Below are 27937 nucleotides of genomic sequence, written 5' to 3'. Positions count from 1 at the left end.
GTATTTCAATAAATTTAATTTATGTTGTGGAACATGTTTTCGTTCATTAGAACTCTTCAGCACAACTGGACCGAAACAAAAATTACTCGAAACAAAATTAGCCTACAATATAAATTGTAGGCTACATTTATATTTATATTGTATTGTAGGCTAATTTTGTTTCGAATAATTTTGAATAATTTAATAAATGGAGATCAAACTCTCTTTTTGATTCAGTCACATCAAAGAAGATATGTTATCAATTTTTTACAATGCGTTGCAAAAGAATGCTACTAAAGATGACGAGACGGACGTGACTGTGTGGCAGAATGAAATCTGAGTATTACACAATTATTATCATTTTTGCAAAAAATTCAACACTGGAGAAAAAGTATGGATAAAAAATGATCTACAACGCAAAAATTAACCACAAACAAATATGAGAAAAAAAAATTATACCAAACACTTCGTTGATTAATGTTGCTACAGTAATACAAACATTTTATATACAGTTGGCTAGCTTAAGAATTTTCAGCCAATTGTTCAGCATGTAGGGGATATTTTTATGATATCCTTTGTAAAGTTGTGTACGGGTGTCGGATTTTTTCGCTCAACCATGCACCAATTGAAAATGGCCACTTCTTCTTTCTCTTGTAAATGTAGTACTGAGAAACAGACCGCAGACCACATCATCAACGATTGTACCACCTTCAAGCCACCTAAAGAAGTGGAAAGTTTGTGTGTCTTGGATGATGAAACCAAAGACTGGCTGTTTTTTAAGAGCCTTCCAGCATAGTCCGGGAACATTGTGAATCTGGGGTCGTAAAAAGATAGACCATCGGCCCCAGAGGCTCACACGACGACGGCAAAACTTTCTTTTGTATTCAGCCACATCAAAAGAGGTGTTTTATAAAGATTTTAAAATGTTTTGCAAAAGAATATTACTGAGGATGACGAGACGGTCATGATGAGGTTGGAGAATGCAATTTGAGTACGCCATTACATATTGTTTTCTTTCCTGAAAAAAATAAAATTTACACACAAAAAAGGATTGGAATAACTTAGGTTGCCACACTGAAATAAAGACGAAGTATTGAAACCTTATCCAGTTTTGATATTACTGCGATTTAAAGAGAACAGCAATTTGCTACAGGTTGCAAGACACCACTATTCTTCTTTGTTATAACAGCATAGAAACGTGTAGCGATAGTAAACTGTTGAGTTGATTAACTATCTACATCGTTTCACAAAAGAATCTTTCCGTTCAACGATAATGATCTTTTTATGTGATGTAGCTCAGTGGTTCTGAACCGACGGTTCGCAGAGCGGCGCCGGTCCATGGCAAGTTTTCTGGCGGTCCGCAATACAGTAGGCTTCATTCGTACAGTTTTGTCGAGAAATCTTTTTTCGCTTCGTTATTTCAGTATTTTTCTCACAAACGAAAATTTTTATACCATTTATAATGTTCTCCTGTGAGGCTAGGCTTATTTTAATCTTATTTCTAGCAGTGACGTTGTTCAAACTGATTATTCAAACAGTAGTGGATCCAGAAGGGCACTTGATGGTAGTCCCAACAAACACTAAAATATTTGCGTAGGCTTCACTGAATATTTGAGCACTGTTTTGCGTCATTTTTTTAGTTTCTACTCGCACCTCTCTTAAAATAATCGTGCCTTCGGTACTCTGGTTACCGGTTCGCAAATGGATTTATATATTTTTACCGGTTTTGTAGAGTTGAAAAGTTCAAAAACCAATGTAGCGCATTAGCCAACAAAAACTTTGCAGAATAATGCGATGTAGGCTATCAAAGTTGCTTCGTCTAAATGGGTTATAAACTTAAGCCTTTTCAGAGCTACTGTATACAGCGTTTGCGAACAGCTTACTTGTATACGAAGCCGGTGTAGAATTCAAAGATTTTCTGAAAGTTGTAATAAATAAAAGAGAATTAATAAACTTCAAAATAATTAAATTATCACGATGAAATTTTCTATTACAAATAACGGTGTTTTCTATGTCAAAAGATAATATGATTATTAATGACAATTATAAGTTGCAAAGATTTATAACTCACTATACTAGAATGAATTGTGAAATAAAATTGCAGTTAAACACCAGAACTAACGAAATTTATCACAACTTAAAATGACCAAGTGATCACGTTTGTGCGCAGTTTCATAGCGACTATACCGATAACTACACGATAACCGATATTGTTTTTAGTATACACTATTTTATAGTGCGCATGCGTAAACTTATCAAAGTAAACTTTCATAAAAATAATTAAAACTAGAAGGCAGTTTTCAAAACAGACGAATACCATTTTTAAAATTGAAAATGAAAAATGATAAATAATGACCACTTGGTACTTGTGGCGTTAAACCGCTTCATCGGACCAGCAAGACCAAACCAAGCTAAATTACTCTAACAAAGGGGGATGATTGCAAGAAAAAAAATTAGCAGAAAATTCAATTGGAACCACGTTGTGATTAGTAAAAACGTTGTGATTAAGCCAATGTTGAGTAAATATTACGATTAAATGTTGTCCAATTAAAAAAGCTTGATTATACCATTGATGAGCTGTCTCATTAATAACAATATACTACTAATATTATTGACAGAAAGTTTATGTTAAAACTGTTAAATCACCGTAAACAACGTTTTTCATTTCATTGACGTATGGATTGGATTGCTCTTGCAGCCCCACCTGAAATTTATACAGCAAGTGAACAAATAAGAAGTATATTGGGCTTACAAGAGTGGTTATAAAAGTTTCAGTAAACGTTTTCATCGTTTTTTGTTTTTTTATACCATAAAGTAAGAAATATGCTTAAAATGTTAACATAAAATATTATTTCTCCAAGTCATTGTTCAGTATAACCTACATAGCATTTTTTGTTGAAAACATATTGGATTTTTTAAAGATTAATGTTTTGCTATAAGAAATGTATTATGTTTAAAGGCTGTATCATAAACATAAGCTGTTGCATACTCGCATCAGCAGCGCTTAAGTGTAACAAGGAACAACAAATCATTACAAACAAACCATTCATTTGCATATAAAGTATTAAAAGTTTTAACTCTCTGCAGAGGTTTAGCGATATTGCAACAAATCATCAATTTGTTTGAAAAGGTATTGACGGTTTCAACTTTGTGAATAGGTTTAGTGGTAGCCTATTGCAAGATGCAAGATGCAATCTACTCAGCCATCAATCTACGGCTTTACATGATTCTGTAGTGGCATTGGCGCAGGTTCATTTTTTTCAGTTGATTGAGGAGAGGTTTCTGAAACGTTAATATTTACAAATTCAACTTGTATAATGCATCCAAAGACATCTGATGTTTAAAATTATGAACAAATAAATTAGAACTACTTCAAAAAGCTAATAAAGAAGTAGCTTGGGGAAACAGGCTTAAAAAATTCTCTATGCTCTGCATTATTATAGACAATAAATTCACAGCCTACTTTAATTTAACTGGATAAAATTTAACATGCAAATATCATACTTGCATCTGAAGAAGGTCTGCTATTTGAAGGTTCTCTGAAAAAAAATTTATGTCTTATATAAACATGAAAGAATGTATTTCTGTAAATGATATATTGTTAAAGATCAAGTTACAAAGTCCAAAGATCAACAACTGTGCCGAAAAGGAAAAACTACGTCACCTAATCTATTAATCAACTGATTCAACAAAATTTCACAGCAATAATGCCTAACAACACAAAAAATTAACAGACAGCAGCCTCAAGCTAAACAAACGAGCTGCATAAAACATCGACTCACTGACCAACACCATTTGTTATAGAACAAACCAGCTCAGTGGCCGAGTGGTTTTGCCTTCGGCTCTGGTGCTGGTAGATCTGAGATCGATTCCAGGTCGGGTCAAACCGAAGACTTTAAAAACGGTACCGATTGTGTTCTATCCTGCATAGCGCAGTGAGAATGAGTCGGGTAATAATGTGATAACATCGTAAACCTGATATCAATTGAAAATGAGCCCTGTCGCTAAAAGACCTTAGCTGTTGTAGAGCGACAATAAATAAAACCATAACATTATTATTATTGTTATAGAACAAACCAGCTCAGTGGCCGAGTGGTTTTGCCTTCGGCTCTGGTGCTGGTAGATCTGAGATCGATTCCAGGTCGGGTCAAACCAAAGACTTTAAAAACGGTACCGATTGTGTTCTATCCTGCATAGCGCAGTGAGAATGAGTCGGGTAATAATGTGATAACATCGTAAACCTGATACAAATTAAAAATGAGCCCTGTCGCTAAAAGACCTTAGCTGTTGTAGAGCGACAATAAATAAAACCATAACATTATTATTATTGTTATAGAACATGACTAGGGAACTGAGTTCCGAAAGCAAATGCAATTTGCTATTGCCACAGCGAACTCGCAGCAGTAGGCTAAAACAGGTTGATAATATCTACATTGGATTATGCTGCTAAAAGCGAAACTCAATCTATTGCATATATTGTTAATTTGATTGTACAAAACTTGACTAAATTCAATTTATTCAACAATTTATCAGCAGACAGGTAAAAGGAAAACGTAACATAAGCCAAATAAAAAAGTAGGCTACTAGGGGATAAAAAAAGTTGGTTTAAAAAAACATTTTGAAACAGACAAAAATAAGATTTGTTTCATCTAAAAATTTATTTCTGTTCATTTTGATTTAAGTTTCTCAGCTACAAAATGCATTTTTGCAAAATGGACATAGTTTCAAATACCATGGTGCTGTACATAAATAAAAGTTTCTAAGAAAAAGTCAAAATATTGATGAACAATGAACAACACAAAAACTCAACAGCCGGCAGCCTCAAGCCAAGCAAAAAAGCCGCATAAAGAACGAATCACTGACAACACCATTTGTCATAGCACATGACTAAGGAACTGTGTTCCGAGAGCTAGTGCAATCCGCTATTACCACAGCGAACTAGCAGCATCACGCTAAAACAGGTCGTTAAAATCTATATTGTGAAGTAAGCAACGATCATGCTGCTAAAAGCGAAACTCAAACAATTGCTTACTATAATTTGTTTGTACTACCATTGTAGGCCTACAACTTAATCTACAGTACACAGCAACAAGATATTTTACCGTTTATGTGTTTTGAAGTAACATCCAACAGCTAGCAATATGACAACTAGCAAGCCCGCAATGCCAACACCGATCCATATTGGTAATGCTGATGATGATGTGGGAGGCACTTCTATTGGAGTTTGACAACTGCTAACCACTTGGCTTGCTTTGCTTCTTCCTTCACAAGTGACAGCTTGAATCTAAATTAACGCACAATGTTCTGTTGCAATGCTTTAAGCACAAATAATTCACCACTTCTAGGCTTATTTTATTCTGACGATAGCTCCTGAAAAGAGTCAGACGAAAATCTGCAGCTTCGAGTTACCATGAGCAACATTCTACTCGCAATGCTTTAACATGTGTATTAGGGTGGCTCTTATATGGGGGTAAAAATTTAAACTGATTTTTTTGCAGCTCTCAGGGTGTCAATTGGATACAATTGGTATAAAAATACTGCAGCCAAAATTTGATGCATTTTGATTGATCTTTATAGGTAGTCCAGAGGGGTGTAACTTTTGTAAAATCGTGTTCAGGTTTAATTGCAGATAAAGATAAACAAACGGCTATGAAATTTCAGCGCAAAAAGGCCCATTTCCAACATAAGAAAACTTATGGACATTGTTTTATTAGTAATATCATGTCTTCATCATTTCAATGTCATCTTACATTATAAGTTTAAAACGACTTATTTCACACTAACTTATGATGCTCAAAACCTCGGTTTAAAATTAATTTAAAAACATGGAACATAAATGATACAAATAAACAGTCCAACAAAGTTGTTGCAAAAAGTTCCCCACAATGGGCATAATCTGCTCAAAGTTAATTCGTTTGCTCATTGCATATGAACGTTAATATACAAATGTATCAGCGGCAGTATGAGCGTATTAAAGTTAACAGATGCTGCTCTGTTCATTGTTTGGGCTGGATGAGAGTTTCTTTACGTGCACCTGGAAAGATGCGTCGATGCTCAGTAACCACTTGCAACTTTTTTATTTTTGGCCATGATTGAGGCCCTATTAACTTACTGCTAAACTAAATTAGTTTAACAACTCAAATTTTTTACAGGTGATACAAGTACTTCTGCCAAATATTGAAAAAACATTTCAGTGCAAATTTTCACTGGGGTTATGGGTAACCTGGATTTTAAAAGGACCTCACTTTTTGCTTTTTTTCATTTCGCTCCATGTTTCACATTAAATACCTTCCAACCCTTTTAATATTTTGTACCGGTACTGAAATTTTCTCAGTTCATAGAGAATCCTGTAAACAACATTTCTACCAAATTTCAGCCAAAACCAATCAAAAATGGGGTATTGGCAAGGTTTCAAAATGTTGGAAAATTGTAGCCGAGAGCTGGAAATGGCCAATTTTGGATGTCTATGACCTTTGACCTTTTAGTGTGACAGTGTGAACGATGTCATTTTTTCAATATTTGGCAGAAGTACTATCACCTGTAAAAATTTGGGTTGTTACCTAATTTAGTTTAGAAGCAATAGGGCCTCAAACATAGCCAAAAATAAAAAATCGTGCCCCCTCGGCAGACCCCCAAAACTAAATGCTTCATAACTCTTGTGATTCTCAATAATATTCCCTCAAACTTTGCAAATGTTCATTATATAGGATAGTAAAAAGGTGTGTAAAATTTAAGGGAAATCGGAGAGGTTGAATTTCTTGATGGGGTGAATTGACATGGAATGGCCTTGCTAGTGACCTCAACTTTGAGTAGGCCTATGCGTGGACTACCTCTAAACATTATCGAAATGGCCTAAAATTTGGCATGGTGGGTTTTTTCAGTGATTGGGTCCAACTCAGAGGGTGAGAGCGAAACATTTCCAATTTTCAAAATTAAGAGCCACCCTAATGTGTATGCACTGTAGTTTCTTTTCAACAAATGAAAAAAAAAATTAAAATACTGTGGAAAGGATAGTAAAAGTTGTGTTTAAAATTTAAATGCAGGACTTGATGTACGGTAGGCCTATTACTATAATGCTTTACGCATAATGTTGTAGCCTATTACATTATATTTTGCCTTAATTCTTATCGCTACGTTTAAAGTGCCCCTGACAGGTTGGACCCAAGTATAGTAACTTTTCTAAGCATTTCCTAGCGTGAACTTTTTAATCTTAACCTCGAAGGTCGACTGGTTAGGGCAAAAATAAAGCGACTAATTACCGATACTGCCTGCAAGGAAATAAAATCACTTCTTTTAGTGTGCATTCTTTAGCGTTTAGGGTATTTTTAGCCTAATGTAACATCCTTACTCTTTTGATAGGTCTCCGTTTTCTCCCTTCGATTTATTGCTTTTTCTCCAGTTCTTCCTGCTCCTTATAAAAAAAAAGTCCCCAGAAGTGCAGGATGTAAGTGTGCCTCAAAATCGGTCAAATTGGTAACACAGCTAGATGCGTCTTTCTTGTCTTTTTTCAAAAGTTCTTTCGTCTGTGGCATTTCATGGCAACATACACATTCATTGGGCTGGGACATAGACTCGCACTTGCGGCAAACGCACCACTTAGAGTTCCCAGCACGCCACTCATTGCTGGGAAGATCCAAATCGGGTTGGTGGTGTTAACAAAATCATCTCCAGTGAAGTGAAGAGAACATATACGACTAGTTTTGTATGGCCCATCCCACTTTTGAACACTTGAAGAAAAGTTTGATTATTTTCTTCTCAGCACCTTGTTTTGTTTGAAAGCGTGAAAAGATAGCACACGTCTTTGTCACGACACTGTCACATAAACAGCAATTTGCGGGCATTACCTCAACCATAAATTAAGGGTAGGCTACTGTTTGTGAGATACTGCTGTTACACTGCAAATGGCTATAGCCAGATTAGGACAAATAAAAAATTATTAGAATTGTAACCTACAAGAGTTTAATGAAATTTTAATTGAATTGAGATGTTGTTTGATAAAAATAAACTCAACCTATTTGATCTGAACCTGATAGTAATAATAAGTTGACTTTTTCATTTCGGTAATTCTCATTTTGCACATTCTTTAGACCAACAGAGCCCCACACATTGTCGTTTTGCAGTGGTCGTACCATAACTTACCAAGTCACTACAGAGAAAGAAATAAATCCTTCCCACCCTTGGTGACGTCACAGCGGTGTTGCCATTTTTATTTTCGCAATTGAGTGAGTGCCGGATTCGCCGAAAGTGAACGAAAGTTTACAAGCGTGTAACTTAGTAGCCTGTTGATATGTTTTACGATTTGCTGGTCAGGGAAGTTTGTTAGTGTCATCTCTTTGGTATCTTAGGTAAATTTAGCGAATTTATTTTCCTGTCAGAGGCACTTCAAGTCAAAATCTGAAACAGTTAAAACATTAACAAATATCAGTAAAACGTCAGTTAATAGGAATTATTATTGTGTTTTTTCGTTTATGCTCACGTACAGTAGACAGCAAGAGCATCTTTTTTTTTTCAAAGACCACGAGGTCGAATTGTTGTTCTCTAAAATAGAAGCCAAGTAGGTCACCACATATAAAGAATATGTGAAATTTATTAAAACTTCTGGTGAGTTGCAGAACTGCAAAATTAAATAATCTGAAAATCTCAATCGTCTGTTTTAACAGTTCTTTCGATCTTGTACATTTTTCTTTTATCATGACGGAAATTACTTCACGGTATTTTTTTACGTTGAAGAATGCGTTGGCTGGGTACTTTCTAGCAACCAATCGCGTACGTGTCGAATTCACAGGAAGCATGAATGACGTCATTCGTCATTTTTATTTTGAATCAAAGCAATAACGCAACTCCAATTATGTTAGTTTTGTATAGATGGCAAAAATGAATCAGAACTATTTTTGTATAAAAGATGATATTGTATTGTTTTTACATTTTTCTAGAACGATAAGAGTAACTCATTGTAAACTAAACCAAGCACTGGGATTTTAGTGTTTACCCTTTTTTCAAAGCGTAGGCGATTGTGGAGCTTGGTGGTGTTTTAGTTAGTTGCTGTGTAAATAGCAACTCAATTATAACAGTTTCTCACATGGTCAAATGCCTATCTTGTGCTGGGTGGCACAACATATGTTCCAAAAGGCTATGTTTATATTTAATAAGCTGCTACTAAACCACGTTTAAAAGTTAAAGTGATTTTACTGATAATGTGCAATGCTACCGCATTTCTGATTTCAATTTATCGTTTGTTACTAACGTGAAACAAGACGGTTTTATTGAATCCGAAAGAAGTAAGATTATCTACAATGGTCATCAACTGTGTAGTGTTGGTGATCCTGTCTTCATTTGATATATTTCTAACTTGCGTTAGACTTTTATTCCCACTCCTTGCTGTAATCTGAAACAACAATTACAAATATGATGCGAAAGATTAGAACATGCATCGAACACTTCAAATTTGTGATGAGACAGTACAGTTTTATACAGACCAATGCAAATTCTTGGTATGTTACTGCTTTTATAACAGGCTTCGTCTTCATTTTTTTTATATGCAAAGTGATACGAAAATGCTTAAACACAGCAGTGACCAGTTAAATATTTCAAAGTAAGTTAGTCCTATACCCTATCCTATTTTATCCTATACCCTTAAGTCCAATACCCTCTAATACAAACCATGACTTGTAGCTATCATAGTTGTCTATAAAGCAGAAAAACAATTTGGAAAATGAAAAGTATATCTTGCACGAACTGAAGTTGCTTTTCGAGCGACATTTTACAAAATGTCACAGTTTAAATGTAGGCCTATTGTATTTTTCAATTTTGGTAAAGAATCGAATTGTTTTTAATTTCCAATAATTCTGTGTTAAGCTATATTCAATGCTTACACGCATGACATTACTGCACTATTTCACAAGGGAAAAACGTTCAAGACATTATGGAACATAGCAAATTTTAACGGTTCAATGATTTTGATGCATCTGATTTAATAATTGTTAGCACATTATTAGATTGTTATCCACGACATATTATAATTATTTGTGTTTTTTAGAAATTTTATCACAGAGAGTGCTCACTCATTTAGACTTAAGACTTTGATTTGTTTAAAACACTAATGCCAATAGTAAAATGTTTGATTGCTTAAAATAAGCACAGGCCAGCGTGAAATAAATTGCCATAACTTTGAATTTTTGCTTCAAGTATAAGAAGTACCTCATATGAGAAAATCTGCAGATGAGACGCATTATACTTCCAAGCAATTGCACAATCTTGTGACTCAGTTGTGGTGTTGTCAACGTGAGCTCCAACTACAGGATCAGGTAAGCCATATCCGGTTGTTTGACTTGCTGTTGTAGTAATATTCCAACTTGCGCAACTGCTGTTGTCTTTAAGTGTAGCCTGCATATAGTGCATATGTCAGCGATCTGCGTTTACTTGCAAAGTGATTTTAAACTAAAAATGTATCAATAAGCGATCAAGTTAGTGGGAACATGACTTGATCCATAACGCAATATTAAATAGATGAAGCTTTCAAGCATTTGGTAGTAAGTAATGCGATGTAAAAAATAATGCACGACAGCATATGCTGTATTTTAAGACCTTTTTCTCTTTCTTACACATTTTCTGCACTGCTTTTCATTTTCTTGGGTTAGTTTTTATTGATCTCCCGATAGTTTTCTAGATAGCTAGATAGTATTTATCACCATGTATAAGATATATTGGCCGATACATGCTCTGCCGTGATTTTGGTAAACCTAATATCCGCCATTTTGCCAAAAATGACTTTTTTGTATTTTTCTACGTTTAAAGACTTTATGCATCATGACAAAAGTTTGTGTCCCAATGTAGTATGGTTTTCGAGATAATTGGTGTACAAAACCTAACATAATTATTCTAATCTGTGCAAGGATCATTTTCTGAAACCTAACATATTCATCTACTCCAATCACGTAATAGGATATCGTCACGTGACAGGCAAACTTTCAGCAGGTTACTTTACCACATTTTACATCTCTTAAGTTGCATGAAGCGGATTTAAAAACGTTCGATATAGTAGATTGGACTAAAATGTTGTTAAGCACTAAGTAATCTTAATTATGTAGGCTAGCCTTAAAATGTTTGTTCGAACAAACTAGCTTTTCTTTTCATTAAATGCCGTATCATTTACGTCTCGCCGATCAGTTTGATTTTTCGTAGCCTACTGGTGTACTGATGGTTTAGTTGACTTTACGGTACGCTAAATAACTTAGCTTGCATACGATTATTGAGATTTTAAAGCAGAGGCCAGGGAGTAAGCTACTCAGTGTGTTTGGTCATTTCTAATCTATGATAGCCTGTTCAATTCAATTCAATTTTATTTTTCTTTGTCAGAATGCAAAAGAAATGACATTGTGAAAATAAAATACAGTAACAAAACCAACAAAGGGAAAAGGTGGCAAAACCATAATGGTTTAAGACGTGCATGAAAGGATCTAATATTGCGGTATCATCATCATCATCATCATCATCAGCCGGTCATGCCACTGCTGGCAGATGGCCTCCACATATGTTTCCACACCATTCTGTCTTTTGCTGTTCTCATCCAGGTGATGCCAATCTTTTCTTCTATGTCATCTCGCCATCTTCTTTTTGGTCTCCCTCTAGTTCTTCTTGCATATCTTGGTGTCATGCATCTATAAATATAGTTAAGCACGGCCACCAAACCTGATACTTTAAAACCAATAGATGAATTAGTTAAGAATCAGTCGCCTCCTCGTTCCTGAAACAACTGGAGCGCCAATTCTTAAAGCGATGAGAACACGACTGAGCCCAACAACATCACAAAAACAAACTAATACACACACACGTATATTAATTACATAACGGACAATCAAAACAAGGACTATTTACAGATTTTATGCAGAATTAAAGTGTTCGCAGCAATGATATTAAGTAGCCTATAGATTGCAGAACAAATACACAATATGGCAGCTCATTATCAAGATAAAATAGTTAAAAAAGCTTTGTTTTTTAAATTAATTTCCTGCACATGTAAGAGCATAAGAAGTATGATGATATAGCAGCGTGTTAGATAGCGATAAAGCCTACCAGATGCTGTGTAGTGTGTAGCCAATGCAGTAGGCTACGGTAGTAGCCTACGCAGGGCCTGATTAAGGCTCACGGGGGCCCGAGGCACAGCTAAGTTTAGGGGCCCCTGTTGGCAATCGCTTTCAATGCAATACCATGTAGTCTCTGCGAATGATGAAATATGGGCTAACAAATAGTTCAAGCAAAACTATAACTTCATAAATATTAATTTAGCCAATTTACCTACAACTTTCTAACAGGATGAACACTCTTATACTTGTTACAAAAATTGTTGGATGAAAAATCTCTATAACAGATTGGAAATTGAGCTCATTTCAATTTCATACTGGAAACACTAGCAAAATATATGCTACATTTGAATTTGAACTAGCATAGTTTATTAATTGATCCTTGAAACCAGTGCTGTGTTAAACCCTTTGTTGGCCCCGGGGCCCAGAATAATTTTGGGCCCTCTATCGTCAAGCAGACCTATAATATTGTGTACATTTTCACTGCACCGACATGGAAATGTGGTTCATTTCAATAGACTTTCTCACCAGTTTAGAAAACAACACAAGTGTAAGTAACCGCAAACACAGATTTTTCATTTCTTAGCTACACCTTTGCTTGGAATGAAAGCCAAAAGTGTTAACAAAATACTGGCAATGGAACATATCGGTCACGACGCGGTAATACCATCGTACAAAATTTTGACTGTTTGAACGCCCGGTACCGCACAGATAAAACCAAAACTGTAGAAATTATCAATTTCCATTCAGATTTGGTCATCTGGTAACATTATTGTTTTTCCCCATTTTTATTTTTTATCTGGCAACATTACTTGTTCTGTCAACCAAGGTAAAAACATTGTAATAATTGTAAACAAAAGCAGTGTAAAGCGTTTTGAGGATCAGGTGTTAAATTATTTTTATTCAACATTATTTCATTCCAAGGCAAAGCTTTCATAATTTTATGCAGGCATTCAACTCTAATTAAAGTTTTTAGAGTATGGTAGGCTAGGTTAGTGGCAAGAATAAACAGGTCCCTCGTGTTAAGAATTATTTTTGTTTTGTACCGTACAACATGTGATATGCCAGGCTTATAAGGTATTTGAAGATAAGAGCAATTTCATGTGCATATATTCAGAAAAAGTAAATACAGAAGAACGTTTCTGCTAAAAGTACAGGACAGGTTTTTCCTGCTCACAACATCACTAGTCAAGGATATTTATAATTATGGTATTGTAAATGTTAAAAATGAAATGATAATTAAACTATCTGAAATACTATTTTGCTTACACCTAACCATTTTTTAAAACAAAACACTTTTATTGGTGAAAATAAATTGAATCTGTGAATTCACAAAGGGCCTAACCCCATTTTTTTTATTTTACTTTTTGTGCTTTCCGATTTCTTTCAATGAAAAGAAATTGAATATGTGAATTCAAAAAGGGCCTTCCAGTTTTTTTTTTTTTTTTATTTTACTATTTGTGCTTTCCGATTTCTTTCATTGTCTTCTAAACTAAATGATACTTAAAAAAACAGCCAAATTTTTCAAACACATCGGTAAACACATAAAAAATACCGTATCAATTTTTACATTGATTTTGAAATGGGCCCAACTACAGCAATCGCACTTCAACTTCTTTATAGTTTCTCCACAGAATCCTCACTGAGAGAACTTTTTAGGTATGATGCTTCTTACCAGTATGTTCAAGCATATATTATAACCATTATCGAAGTTTCACCACAAATGTAAATGACCAAAATAATCAAAACAGTTGTGCCAAAAACACTTTGTGGCAATTGGGCCCTTTTTGAATTCATATATTCAATTGCATCAAACCTGTTATATGTTAAATACATTTCTGCAGATCATGTTACTAACGTTATCGCATTTTAACTTTGTTTTTAGAGATGTTTCGTTGTAGTTTGGGCCCAAATTTGTATAATAGGGCCCAAATTTGAGATGTTTTAGTATAATAAGGGCCTAAGTCATCTTCTTAATGGACAAGTACATGCAGTGAACTTTAGCAACTCAAAAAAAACTTTACTGAAACACAAAAATCTATTATTTGTGGGCCCCTGAGATGGTGGGCCCGAGGTCCGGGCCCCCTTTACATGGCACTGCTTGAAACCTATAAAAGTATTGACGCCTACAGTACTAAGGTAAAAAAATTGGGGGCCCCCAAAGCCAGGGGGCCTGAGGCCTGTGCCTCGTGTGCCTCATGATTAATCGGGCCGTGAGCCTACGGTAGCCTTAAATGAAGGGATGGTTATTAAGTAGGCTACCAGCAACTGATTTTTAAATCGGCGATAGCCTTTAACCTAGCAGGCTTCTGTGATATCAGCAAAGTTATCTACAGATTACAGTGACGAAATGATACACAGTTCTGAGAGATATCTAGAGGCTTACCTGTACTTTAGGTTTGATTTAGGCTTACAAAGCCAACATAGTGTGGTCAAAGCCAACATTTAGCTTATATTGGGCTTTATTATACAAAAACATAACATTAAATAAGCCAACAAGACGGTTAAAGTCAACATCGAGAATATATATTAGGTTTTATGATACAAACCAAATACATTTTTTATAATTAGTTATCTGGCAAAACCAAATATACGCCATGTTTTAAAAAACAAACAAAAACCTGGCTCAAATTTCATTCTTAAAATTTTTGTTTAGTTGTCCGTTCCAGCCTTACAAGGTCAACTTCGAGTGTTTTACCTTGGTAATTTTGCAGCTATAAACACAAAAAGTCGTTTATCTAGAAAACTTCAAAATGGCGGATATTATGTTCTGCCAAATCACGGCTGAGCTACCTTGATTTCATAATCAGTTCTTTTCTGTAAACCAGATATTATAGCTTCTTGAGCGCTAAAAGGAATTTCCTTCTCAGTAGATGTTTCGCTTTCTTTTATCTGTTAAACGATAATAAATACTTTTCCTGTGTTATAAGAGTGAGCCTACAACGTATGTAAATTGTAAACGCTTCTCTTGCTATAATGTTTTTCGGCTATAGCTTTCATCCAGGCTGGATGGGCTTGATAAAAGCTAGATGTATAATTAAAACCAGTCGCATTTTTTTCTTTTATATCGTGCAGTTTGCCGTGTTCTACTTTGATTTTGCTTGCTTACGGTTTATTATACATTATGTTTTCATTTTTGATTAGTCATGCCATTGCGTTCAGATCAGTCGTACTTTGGTTTTTTCAGTTAAGTCAAATCCATTTGTTTTTCAACTTCATCTCACAGTTTCCTGGTTGGCGTTTCTCTGGATTAAGTTTTACTTACTGGAGTTCAGTCGGTGATTCCTTTGTTTCAGTTTTGAACAGTTTTTGTACAAAATTAAATAACACAAGAAGTAGATAATAAAAAGCAATTCAAAGTGTCCAAGGTAAAAAACGTGTTTAATTAGTTGTTAGCTTTCAAAAGTGATTACTTTTGCTTGTACCGTTTTATGCAAAGAAAAGAAGTATCCAATTAACAAATAAGAAAGCACAAAAAATCAACAGTCTGATAATGATTAAATGAAGCTTATCTTACTTGCACTACAAAAGTAGGACTCAAATTTAGAATTGCACGAAAATTGGTAGCATTCCAATGAACTCGAAGTATAGTTCCATTGCAGTAGAAAGCTTCCAATTCCACATTAACTAAGTACGTTTGAACATTCTCATGAAAAACTAATTTTATTAGTTTTCCATTTAATTTGTTATGATAACAATATGTCTTCATAATCAACTCCTATGTTGGGTAATAAACCAAAAGCACACTTCAAACGATAAGATGTTTTAAAACTTATTCTAGAAATACACAGCGGTTGATTTGAAAGTTAGTTTGCTTTTTATGCGTAATTGTCATTTTGACGTGATGTCATACTGAACCGTGGTAAGCCCATGTTCAAATGCACTTTTTATAGTAACAAGGCATATAAGAAATGATACAAGAGTAAGTTACAGCATTATGCTGCCGCTAACGAGGTATAATTCGCTATAAAAGTAAGCCATGTATGTCAAATCTAATGTACTTGTATACTGTTCAAACAATTCTAAAAACATCATTTGTTGACAGGTTGCATTGCTTGATGCCAAGCATCATAGAAGCTAGCTACATAACTATGATACCACTATTCAAAGTAATGCCCCCCAGAAATATCCAATCCGTTTGCATTGAATCAACTTCTTCAAACGTTAAGAGAAACCAAAAAGGATGTGTATTGTTACCTGGGATCACGCTCACCAATTTTCACGTAACAAAGGAAAAGCGTTCCTAAAGTGTTGAAGGAAACGATAAAGGTTTACAACTTCATAATTGATATTTAACAAAGCAACACAATATTACGTTATCGTAAAACCTTGCAAAGTCTAACTGTACTAAGTGAATATTTGATCATGAAATATTTCCCAAATTTAAGCAACCTTAAGTTCTTTGCTTCAACCATGGTTCAATATGTAAAATTTTATGATATTAAGACATAATCTTGGCAGTTCGTATAATTTCATATGAAAGACAGATTGCTAGCAACTTGATAGAATTGATTTGCATAATTTAAAAATAATACATAAAATAAAAAGATAACTAAGTACTTAAATTCGAACGTTTTTGGCAAAACTTTCTGCCTTCGTCAGGAAAATAATTTAATTCATCTATTCTAAACAAAACAACAGATATTCGTAAAATATTAATAATAAATGACTGAAATTACAATCTGTTCTGTACTAAGCTACGTATAATCACAATTGAAAAACAAACACAAAAGGTGTTAACATTCTCTGATAAACTATGTGGGAGTGTGGTCACATCACAAGATAGCGACCGGTAACAACGTTAAGGCAATTAGGAAAAACCACTAAACAACATAACAAACGTAGTTCAGTACAAATTTAAAAAGAAAGATGTCCTTCCAGCGAATAATTGCTTGTTGAGCTTAGGTTTGTGCAACTTGTGCTGCTTCATTTGGAGTGCCTCATAAGTTTTAGTTTCAAACTCTGATTGGCTGTTTTGATTTTTTTTGAATAAATCCGATATAAATTTGATGTTACAACAAATAATGCAGTCGTTATCTTTTTATTTTATGTATTGATTTTGAATTGTGCAATTCAATCCTATCAAGTTGCTACCAATTATCTGTCTATGGTATTCAAGAATTATCTCTCTACCAAAGCTATACTATTCATAGGAAAGAAATTTCAAACAATCCAAGTGTTTCGGGTCACCATGTTTGACAATATTGTTGTTTCCGTTTATCGTGGAAGTGAGTTTCATAGCTGCACTATTTCATTCAGCAAAGTTTGTTTATTAAAAAGTTGTTTTTTGTCGCAAAAACAGTGATTGAAACATTTCTGCTTGATACTATTAGTCTTTTCGGAACCGAGCATTTGTAATTATAATCAAAATACACAATGGCGTACGCGAGGGGAAGGGAAGGCGTTGGACCATGCCCCTTCTCCTTAAAAATGTTTACTTTTTCCACCGTTGTTGTGATTGTGCAGTGCAAATATTGTACAGAACACTATAACATGCAAAAATCATCTCACGAATCTACAGTAGTTTGAACACTCTAAACAAAATCCAAACTCATTAGACAAGCAACAAGAACCACACAAGCGTAGTGCCAATCAACATGTATGATGTGCTCATAAACTCCTTAAGTTAAGTACTGGAAACTCCCATGCTCGGGGTTTGTAACTTGAGTCTGAATTGTTAACTTGAGTCCTGGGAAAAATGACTTCTAGTAAAGCTAGAGACACAATCTTAGAATCTATATTAGGGTTTTTGTGGATAGCGAGTTCAAATGTCTTCAATGTAGGCTAAGTGACAAAGAAAAGTCTTTGGGATGCTTCAGGAGGCAAGAATAGCTTTCCAACTAGTGATAGACATTGTCTATTATGGTGTCATGTTGTTATGTATTGTCACTTTTTGTATTATATTGTAATCATAGACTCCTTTTGATAATAGGCAAAGTGTTGAGAAATACATATGATGTTTATGTAGTAACATGTTTCGTTACAGACTTCTTTAAAAATGTTTTGCTTTACGAGTTATTGACCAATATTCTGTAAAATGACCAATATTCTGTAATTTGACCTTAAAATATAATATTTTGACCTTGAAAATGACCTGAAATTGTATTGAAAGTAACACCATTGAACTCGCCATCCTCAAAAACCCTAATATGGATTCCAAGATTGTGTCTCTGCCTTCTCTAGAAGTCATTTTGCCCAGAACTCAAGTTAATCATTCAGACTCAAGTTACAAACCCCGAGATCGTAACATTCCAGTCCTTATCTAAAGGATAAGGAGTCTATGGATGTGGATGATGTGATGATCAATCTAGGAGTCTATGGATGTGCTACTCATTTTCGCTGTGGTTTCATGCTATTACAACGCAGAGCATTGTGCACGTCATTGAGAACACTCTGTTCATACAGAGTTGGTGGACGTACAGTACAGTTGAGAACCATAATGTGTTTGATCGCTGGATAGCTACACTAACATCTAAATCAATACAATGGCTACTAACTATGTTCAATATTTTCCTATCACTTATTCAAAGACAGTATCGCCATTCTTACACCAGTAAATTTTCAGCTCAGCAGAAAATCTCTCCGTCAAACAAAAAATAAAACGAGCACCAAATACTTCACGACTATAATTAAGACACCAAGTTTACAAAAGTGACCCATCCGCAAAAAATGTTCCCACAGAGTGGTAAAGTAGCCTATCCGGAAAATCTCTCAATGATGAAGTGTCAATCGAGAGTACAACTAAACACAGACAAAAAAATTCGTCATTTTTACATTGATTCAAAATTGATTATGTACCAACCTATGTTACTAACTCAGCAATGCAGCAATGTTCTCAAAGTTGGTTAAGTCAACATCTCTAAAATTTAAAATGAAATATGTAGGCTTATCAGATTTTCATAGGAAACAACAACAACTCATTCAATGCAGTACGAACTTACATTCAAACTGACATGCATAGAATGCTTTATCAGATGTACATGGTTTCGGTGATAAGTTGATCCCGTAGTCATACGTTAATGGCCATGCCATTTGTTGACAAACTGAACTATTCGATGTTGGATAGTTGGTATTCGTTACTTCGGTTTTGTTGTTCCAAAACCATGATGACTCCTTTATGTCAGATCGAGCTCCAACGAAAACGTTGATATCTAAAAATGAGTAAATATTTTTCTTTACAGTCGGTTTGTATTATAGCCATAGCCATTGTTAGATAGGCTATTCAATATCTTTTTCAGTGCATTGCGAATGTCTGGTGCCCACGCGGAAGTGCTGTAAGTTAATTGTATATCGTTGGCGCCTGATGTTGTAGCTAAGCAAAGTTCTTAGTCCTATTAGCAACATCAAAACAGCCAACAAATTACAAAAAAAAATTACTGTAAGTAATAAAGCCCTGTTCGTTTATCAACGTTGCCTGCATTTGTTTATATCAATTGGGAAGAAGTCGAAATTGAGTACTGGGCACGCTAAATGCAAAAAGATAAGATGAGACTGTAATTGCAAGAATGAACAGCCATGAGCAAATTCTTGTGGATCAAGTCTGCAGAATGTAAAAGTTATGCTAGTGAAATAAACATTAATACAGCTATTTAAAAAAAAGTATCCACAGAACTTGTCTATCGCCAATACTTGAAATAAAACACCTTCACTTTCTGTTCAAGTTCACAATCTCCTTTTTAGCAAATAAGGTTTGATTTAGCTTGTATCCTAATTATTTTTCACTGCCATCTTGATCTAGGTTACTGCCATATCGGTTTCAAAAACTTTTTCTACTCTAAGCTGAAAGAAATTGTTAGCTATTTCATCTTCAAAAAATTGAACAAATCTGACAGCTCAGATCCATCCATTGGTAATAGAGCTTCAGTTTCTTTTTTGCTCTTAACAAAAAGCTTCTTTTAGCTTATTGCAGTTCTTTGCAGGCTTAAGCAGAAACATCTAGGTATGAAATGTGAATGACACATTAGATCATCAGAAAACATGATAATATCTTATAAATACTAGATGTTTTACTGACTGTAATGCTGTGATGTGCGTGTGACCAATCAAGCCAAAATGGCTGCTGAACGCACCTAATGCTTTGCTCAGGTCTTAGAAAAATTACTGAAATACAATAAAATTATAACCTGGTAAGAAACTTTATAATTGCAGCTGTATAACATAGGTGTTATACATATATAACAAATGTGTTATACGTTATGAAGTTGGTGTTAGTTAATAAACGGTTAAAAATTGGATTAAAAGTACCCTCGGCAGTCAACGTGTCCCTGTTTTCATCTGCTTTCTGAATCTTCATTGCAAATTTCTTTGATTTATTATGCGTATATTCAATGAGAGGGCACATGGTTTCTAGAAAGTGTTTGCTCATCAATCATCAGGTTCCATTATAGACTATAGTTGAATACTCAATTGGCCATTAGTGTTTTAGAAATTTCATAAATGTGTATATATTGGCAGCTGTGAGCTTCTGACATCGTCTATTCTGTTTATGGAATCTAATAAACTTGTTAGTTTCAAGGAAACTGTCTTTTGGAATTATTTTGAAATACGATTGGTTTAAGAGTTTTATTTTACAGCAAATGTACCCAGTAGTGCTTTCTATAATTGCATCTGACGTAATGAAGTGCAATGGGCGTATCTTGCGTTTCCAATATCAACAAATATGCTAAAATGGGGTTTAATTTTTGACCGCTTCTCGTTTGACATCCACAATAAAAAGCTTCAAACTAGTATTGCGGATAAAAAGCTTCCAACATTCATCTGTACTAACAGTAGGCCTACCATATTTTCATCGCCTAAAAAGAGCACAAGTTTCCCCAGCGAGTAAAATACTTAGAATAGAATGTTTACGTATGAAGAATTTGTTACATCCTTTTGGAAAATTATAGACGTATGCAGCAAAAGTTACAGCAAAAAAACAGACAAATCTGTTTTTCGCAAGCCAATTTGTTAGATTTGTGTGACAAAATAAAAATGTGATGTGATACTAAAAATGTGGCAAATCAGGCAGTATCTGCAGGTAGCCATGCCTTAACTTTTTTTGGAAAAAAAAGGATCAGCTTTAACGAAATCATAAAACTACTTGCACAAATTATAATTGAAGTTGTAGGCTAATACAGCTGTTAATGAGATATTAAGAACAGGCTCAACTACGTAAAAGGCTGATTCCTTCCTTGTACCATTGTGGCTAGATCACAGATAAAATTCATTCTACATTTGCACCCACATAAGTTGTAAGTAGCCTATCCATGCCACGATATATTTTGAAATAGGATGCATTGCATAGTGCACTTTGGATTATTTTTTCGATTTGCTTCACTTGACAAATTAGCCAAACTATTAAGTTAGTAATCAGGAACGCTACAAGCGCTGAATCAATATAAAATAGATCTGGGTAAAAAAATAATTTATTGTGAAAGTGTGAGAAGCTTAAAAAGTAAACATGTCAAACTCGTTTGCAAGTTTTTGCGTTTTTTAATGTTTTATTTCTTGGTGATTTACACAATTTTTTGATTTTCTCAATTTTTTTTTAGTTTGTCCCAATTTTTCTTTTTCTTAAATATGTTGATCAGATCTCCTCAAATGAGGTAATGCCCTCACAAGTGGATTTGCAGTTCCGTTCGCACTCATCGCTGACCACGATTTGGCTACCTACGACAATCGCAAAGCAATGTAGTATGCTTCAATGAACGTTTAGGATTGTTTAGAACAGATCAAATAGAACGCTAATGTTTTTTTTGAAAAACTATAAATTAACATGTTGCATTGGTACAGAAATGGTTGGAAAGTGCGAAAATTTTACATAACAATGAAATCCTGTTGAAAATATGAGCAAGAAAACTGAAAATGTAAAAAAAGAGGACATTTGAGCATTTTTTGGTGTCCTCGGAGGACAATTTATTTTTCTTCAAAAAAGACGACAAATCCTCTTAAAAGAGGGCATATGGTAGCCCTAACTAACAGTTGCTTTTTGTTGTATAATAACGTAGACTAAACAAGTAAACATGGCGGTGGGATGGCTCAAGGGATAAGGTGTTGGCTTTCCAATTATGCAAACCTGGTTCGACTCCAGGTTTCAGCTGGTTGTTGAAAACACCGCTCATCTCTACCTAGGGTGTAATAAATAGGGTGGAATAATTGCATAGGCATTATTGCTGCAGGAAAAGTACCGAAAAAAACGTAACTAGCCAAACTTACCGTCTTTAGTGCCGAAGACTTAGTACAGTGAGAACCTTATCTTCTCATACCCGACACTTGAATTAAGTATGGGACTCACCTCTACCTTTTTAAACATCACCTCCAATGCAAAAAATAGTAGCTGCTATTGGAGCTTTAGCCTTACAACTATTACAAGATTTCATGTCACCCAATTTTGCTAATTTTTCTATGCTAGTTTGTTTGGCCTACGTTTCAGATTAATCTCCTGCATTTTAGTTTAGTCGGGCTGCAGCGGTTAAACTCACTTTGTTTGTCATAAAAATCTTTGCTTATGGTATCACTAATCAGCAAGACATTTTTTCTAATTTCTTGTAAACTCTTGACTTGTAATAATCATACGTAAAAGTTTCATCTGGTTGCAATAAAACTTTCTCATATCTATAACCAGCAAATCCAGCACAAATATTTAACGTATTGACATTATTTCTTTTTGGTTATAATTTGCAGCTCCATGAGTTTTTCAATTTGCTGAGCAATGTGCTCATGTTGGCAAAAGAGTGCCAACTACACCTGGTTCACTGGGTTAAGAAATCCAAAAACTTATTCTATCTAAACCTTATCCATCACGCCTTCCACACTGGGCCAGTTAAATGCCATAACTGCTTATTCGCCCGTTGGGGTTTTTAGATGGAAGAAAACTTAAGTGAAGGCAAGATTTTATGCACACCTATGGCTTCTTCCACCAGCTGTAATGCGTCCTGCAAGACTGCGTCTTCAAACCAATTCAATACCCATCGAAATGTCAACGGAAGACAGTGGCTTGACTAACAAAGATTGACGAAAATTAATGTTGCACACAAAAATGGATGTTTTCAGTATTCTACCTGGTGTTCTGTCATGTGTTTTGTTTCAAAATAAAATCTCTCCGATGTAGCTTAGCTGTTTTGTTTTCGAAAAAATAATACTGTTATGAGGCTATGAAAATTTTTGTTTTTAATCAAAAAATAAAGAGCCCAACATGTGCATACTAAAGTCATGTTGATCAAACGTTTCGAAAACAATACTGTCTTCACCTTCAGTGCTATAATTGTTTTATGATTACATTAACCAGGCGTTCCAATCATTTTGTTCTTAAAGTTTGTTTTTCTTCATCAAAATAAATTATTGTTAATTTGTGAAGCGATCCAATAAAAAAAACAGACTACACTATTGATACTATATTTTATGCCGTAAACGGAAGATTGCCTGTCGGAAAATTGCCCGCCAGAAAATTATCCGCCGGAAAATTGCCCGTGTGGGAATATTGCCCACCGAAAACTTGCCCGTGTGGGAAGGTTGCCGTCGAGAAAATTGTCACCCGAAAAATTGCCCGTCTTTGAGTAAGAAGTAGCTGCAAAAGAAGTCCAGTTGTGAGTCTGCATTGAAACATTGTTCCTCAAATAGTCTAAACTTAGCACTCTTGCAACCAGATTGGTGCGACGTGATTTAATTATCACGTTTTGACACTGGTCATTGTCATGTATTAAGCGAAATTCATGAAGTAGCCTACTTTAATCTGTAGCAAACTTGAAAATGTACATTAGGTAATTCGCAGTAATAAAGGCACATCACATCATAAATTTATCATTTAGACATTGAAAGTAGCAACAACTTTCATGCGGGAATGACAAGTATTGGGAAGGTTTAATTGATATCAGAAATTTAATGGGGGTTACTTAAAAAATTCAAAATATATGCATATTATAGGCCACACTTCTTAAATATGACATTTTATCATTACTATCATATTTATATTCCCCAGAAGCATTTTTTCATTTAGTTTGGCATTTGCAGATTAAAATTTATCACGTCTTTTATCACAGCTGGGTGCTAAGTTTAAACTATTAGAGGAACAACGGTACAGACTCACAGCTAGATTTTTTCCCAGTTATTTCTTAGTCAAAGACGGCAATTTTCTTGACGCAATGTTTCCACACCGGCAGTTTTCCGGCGGGCAATTATCCGACGGGCAATTTTCCTAGTGCCATTTTATGCATATATGTTTTGTCAATGGTGAACTATGTTTTATAGTCTACCTATATATCGTTCCATTTGATTAAGGTCAAAAACAAATGCTTCATCTTGGGTTAAGTATTATGGCCCATTATTTGTGATATATTTTGCAACAAACTTGCATAAAATCTTTTTGCCTAAAGTAAAACGTAAGTCATTGCCTTTCGAACTTTTTTTTCATCATGTACAAAAGTAAGTTAATAGAATTTGTCTATCGCACAATGAAATGAGATTCCATCTCTTTGTAGAAAGGAAATTATTAATGACAATGATTCTAAGTCATGTTATGATTTTAATTAGGGACAGATCACATTCTGCATCGATAAAGTAAATTTTTGTTTACCTGGAATCCATAGAGTTAGATCGTATTGAGGTCTTGAATATTCTTTCAGATTTGAGGGAAGCGCATCAGGAGAAAGAACAAGTCGACTGGACCATCCACCTTCCACTTTAAGTACTTTCGCAAGCAATAACTTCATGTCAGATGCATCAGTTGTACCATTGTAAACATTGAAAGTCAAGACAAAGCCCTTGCCATCGGTGCACCTGTTGTATATGTAATCTTGTACAGCATACCGACAAAACTGCGCCATTGGAGTGAAAGTGTTGGTTGGGCTGAAAACAAAAGTTAGTTTCAAGTTGATTAGTTGCTCTGGATTTTCCTTGATTTTGATTGTTTGCAAATCGAGTAGCTACTGCGAGATTCGAAAAAAGCATGGACGTCATTAAAAAAGTGATTAATCAACGAGGCAGGGTACAACAACTTCATTAATCAACAAATATCTTTTTAAAAACTCTACATCGATCAAACTTCTTTACAGTTACTTTAAAAAAAAATTGTGATTAGTAAAACCAACTTGTTATTGGAATTTCATTAAACCGCGAAAATAATCATTTTCTCAAAGTTTGATTTCTCATGAAATTCCTGATTAAAATGTACAACCAGTTAAAATAGTAGGCCCTATCTATTATTTAACACCTGTTCGTTTCGTGCAGTACATAGGTCAATAGGTTAATTATGTATTAGAAAAACAATTTGTTGTAGCAGATATTATCAAAATAAAATTTTCACATTGATCGTCACACTGAAAGCTCACTTTGAAAGATAAAAAAAATTAATTCCGGAACTATCTAAAGCGACCATAGTGGTTAAGTGCAAGTTTGCAACAATTCTGATCCACTTGATCACCAAACACTGCTCAATACATCTTATTACAAACAGCGTTAATTGTATTGTAAAACTTCAGCCGAAAATAAAAACTTTAATTTATAACTCTTACATTTGGTTTGTATGAGTTTTAAGTGCAATTCCACAGTCAAACATGTGACATATTTCATTTACTTAATAAGATGGTCATAACAAAGGCTTTATAAAACATAAAGCAAGCAGCTAAACTTTTTACCACTCTCACAACACAACTGAAAAGTGGACATAGAGAAATGTGAACAAGAGCTTCGCGAATCACGCCAGATGCCAACGCGTCTACTGTGCAGTGTGCACAGAGCACGCTACATCAATCACACGCAATCAATCCGAAGAGAGAATCAGAAGCTTTACAACAACATGTGAACAAGATTAGTGCGTAAAGTTAAAATCGCATATGTCCATTCAAGAAAAACATAGTGCTCACCTTGCTTGAATCTTAAATTGCGTTAAATTTCCAAAATTTGGTCGATTCCATGTCTGCTCATAAGCAGGATCTCTTTGATTGCCGGATAATAGTCTATATCCGGTGACTCCTGGTATAGTAGGATGAACGAAAATGTCAACATTGGATAAATCTGAATGAATAGAAAATACACTAAATGTGCTGTATTTCGCTCTACACTATGTTAAGCACGAAAGAGATTTTTGTCTACGTTGGACGGTGGTAATACCGTACAAAAAATCCTAGACCAGTTGCCGAAATAAAAAAGCGCAAGGTCACACTTTGCATTCTAAAATCCTTTTTTTTTCAATATTGAGGATAGGTAAGGTAGAAATAAATTTATTTTTGTTTAAAAAAATGCTAATTTTGTTCTTATACAATATATTATGTAATCAACATCATCATATTAAAAACTCAAGCACTTCTGTTTCAAGACTAGAAAAGCAGAAACACATTATTTTGTAGAGGATTTTAGCAGAAATGAATCTATATAAACTGATTTACTTGATGTGTACTTTTGTTTCATCGTTTCAAGTAGTTCATTCTTTTGCTGTTGATTTCGAACTTCCAGTAGTTTTCCTCCCGATAAAGAGCAGGTTTCTCGAGCTGTATTTGCATCCGTTATATTATCGGACAGCACAAATATTCTGCTGTCAATTCCAAAAATGTCTTTTCTGCAATCTGAAATTTCAAAATCCTTCATGTAAAGTTACAAGAAAACTACGTCTTATATCAAAGAATACAGAAAATATTACGTAATAATTTGGAGAAAAAATCTTTACATTTTTATTCTGATTATATTCCAACATTATGATGGTTGTGACGGTTGTGACCTCCTAGTTGCCTCGGACAAATAAACAAGATATTAAAGCTTCTTCAATTTCGCTCCAAGAACGTTTTTTATTCGGATAAACATAGTTTAGCCTGCAAGTCAATTTATAGATAAATGAAATGTAGATTGTAGTAATATACATAGTAATATTGTAGTAACATGTGTTTTGCCATGCTAGACAGGTAATCACTACCTGGTCTAGCCCCCTGAAGAAGTCAGTCGTGTCTGATTGACGAAACGTCGGAATAAAAGCAGATTGTCACTGTATACATCTTGTGATAGTTTAGCTTAATTTGCACCAGTAGAACATCTCATATTAATTAATACATTACATACACAAAAGTTAATTAACCAGGCTTTCCGTGTTGAGCAATGAGCGTAGATCGACGATCTTGGTTTCGTAATTTGTTAACCATTCTGCTGCTTCAGAAGCAGTATCCTCTATGTCTATACACAGGCCATACGTTTGGTCCACAGAGCTTTCCGATAACACTGTGTGTTTACCAGCTTTAAATTTCGGGACTTTACTACTAATTTACTACTAGTAAAGTTGCAGTTTAAACTACATCTTGATTTTGAGCTACTAAGCAGAAGATAAGGAAATGTCAAATGTTCAAGTCATGCAGAATTGTTCGTCATAAGCAGTTTAATTTACGTCTACCAATGCCGAAGCACTCACTCTGCTGGATCATCATGATCCCACTGTGTAGCAATTTCACTTTAAGTTATAGGCTACTTTTGAATATCTTACTTTCAAGGAAAACATTAAAGTATGATAAACTAATTTGATTTTCCAAATTTTAGAATACTTCAATAACTCACCTGCTGCGGCTTGAGTGAATGCGTCTGCTATCATAAGCAAGAACAACGCAGAACTTATACTTTTTGTCATTTGAAAAGTTTATTTCAATTTTCTACGAATTAAGTACAACATTCATGAAAAGAACGTTTCTTCCTCTCCGAAGAGATATAGCCTACTGTAGGCTACAGTACTAAAGATTTGTTAGCTCGTTATAACTTCCGTTAACTACTCAAGTTATGAAACTACAGCAAACTGTTACCTTACTTCCTCTGTGTATCTTTACGCAATTGTAATTTATATTGCACAGGCTTTACTGTTAAACAGGCCAGTTGGAAGTGCTCAATTGCAGCGTAATCTCCGTAGTTTCAAAACAAAGACATCGTGTTCA

At 34.7% G+C, this 27937-nt stretch overlaps 1 protein-coding gene across 3 annotated transcripts; it reads right to left on the bottom strand.

The window, feature by feature from the left end:
• On the bottom strand, window positions 1-27662 carry LOC145775122 (uncharacterized). Of its 3 annotated transcripts, none has more exons than XM_082586333.1 (15): window positions 27570-27662; window positions 26420-26596; window positions 25898-26048; window positions 24610-24881; window positions 19001-19210; window positions 15577-15686; window positions 14853-14951; window positions 10177-10362; window positions 9224-9364; window positions 5082-5263; window positions 3484-3518; window positions 3203-3261; window positions 2626-2683; window positions 1863-1897; window positions 1-997 (listed from the first exon to the last, which is right to left on the bottom strand). In XM_082586333.1, the coding sequence occupies exons 1-14, from the start codon at window positions 27637-27639 to the stop codon at window positions 1887-1889; spliced, it is 1761 nt and encodes a 586-aa protein (XP_082442459.1). In that variant the 5' UTR covers window positions 27640-27662; the 3' UTR covers window positions 1-997; window positions 1863-1886. The 3 variants fall into 3 exon arrangements, with proteins under 3 accessions (XP_082442459.1, XP_082442466.1, XP_082442474.1); XM_082586340.1 differs by having other exon boundaries at window positions 1-698; XM_082586348.1 differs by lacking the exon at window positions 14853-14951.
• Window positions 27663-27937: the final 275 nt, after the last annotated feature.

Source organism: Aplidium turbinatum, chromosome 1, assembly GCF_918807975.1.
Source record: "Aplidium turbinatum chromosome 1, kaAplTurb1.1, whole genome shotgun sequence".
NCBI classification, from domain to species: domain Eukaryota; kingdom Metazoa; phylum Chordata; class Ascidiacea; order Aplousobranchia; family Polyclinidae; genus Aplidium; species Aplidium turbinatum.
Note: the sequence above shows the minus strand (reverse complement) of the source record. Positions and strands in the feature narration are given on the sequence as shown.

What these genes read in the sequence shown, in the direction of transcription:
- LOC145775122 (XM_082586333.1), bottom strand. Translation starts at nt 27,639, where the DNA reads ATGACAAAAAGTATAAGTTCTGCGTTGTTCTTGCTTATGATAGCAGAC. An exon ending in GAAACAAAAGTACACATCAA is followed by an intron (nt 26,049 to 26,419) that starts GTAAATCAGTTT and finishes CTATTCATTCAG; the next exon opens with ATTTATCCAATGTTGACATT. An exon ending in GAACTGATTATGAAATCAAG is followed by an intron (nt 10,363 to 14,852) that starts GTAGCTCAGCCG and finishes CACTATATGCAG; the next exon opens with GCTACACTTAAAGACAACAG.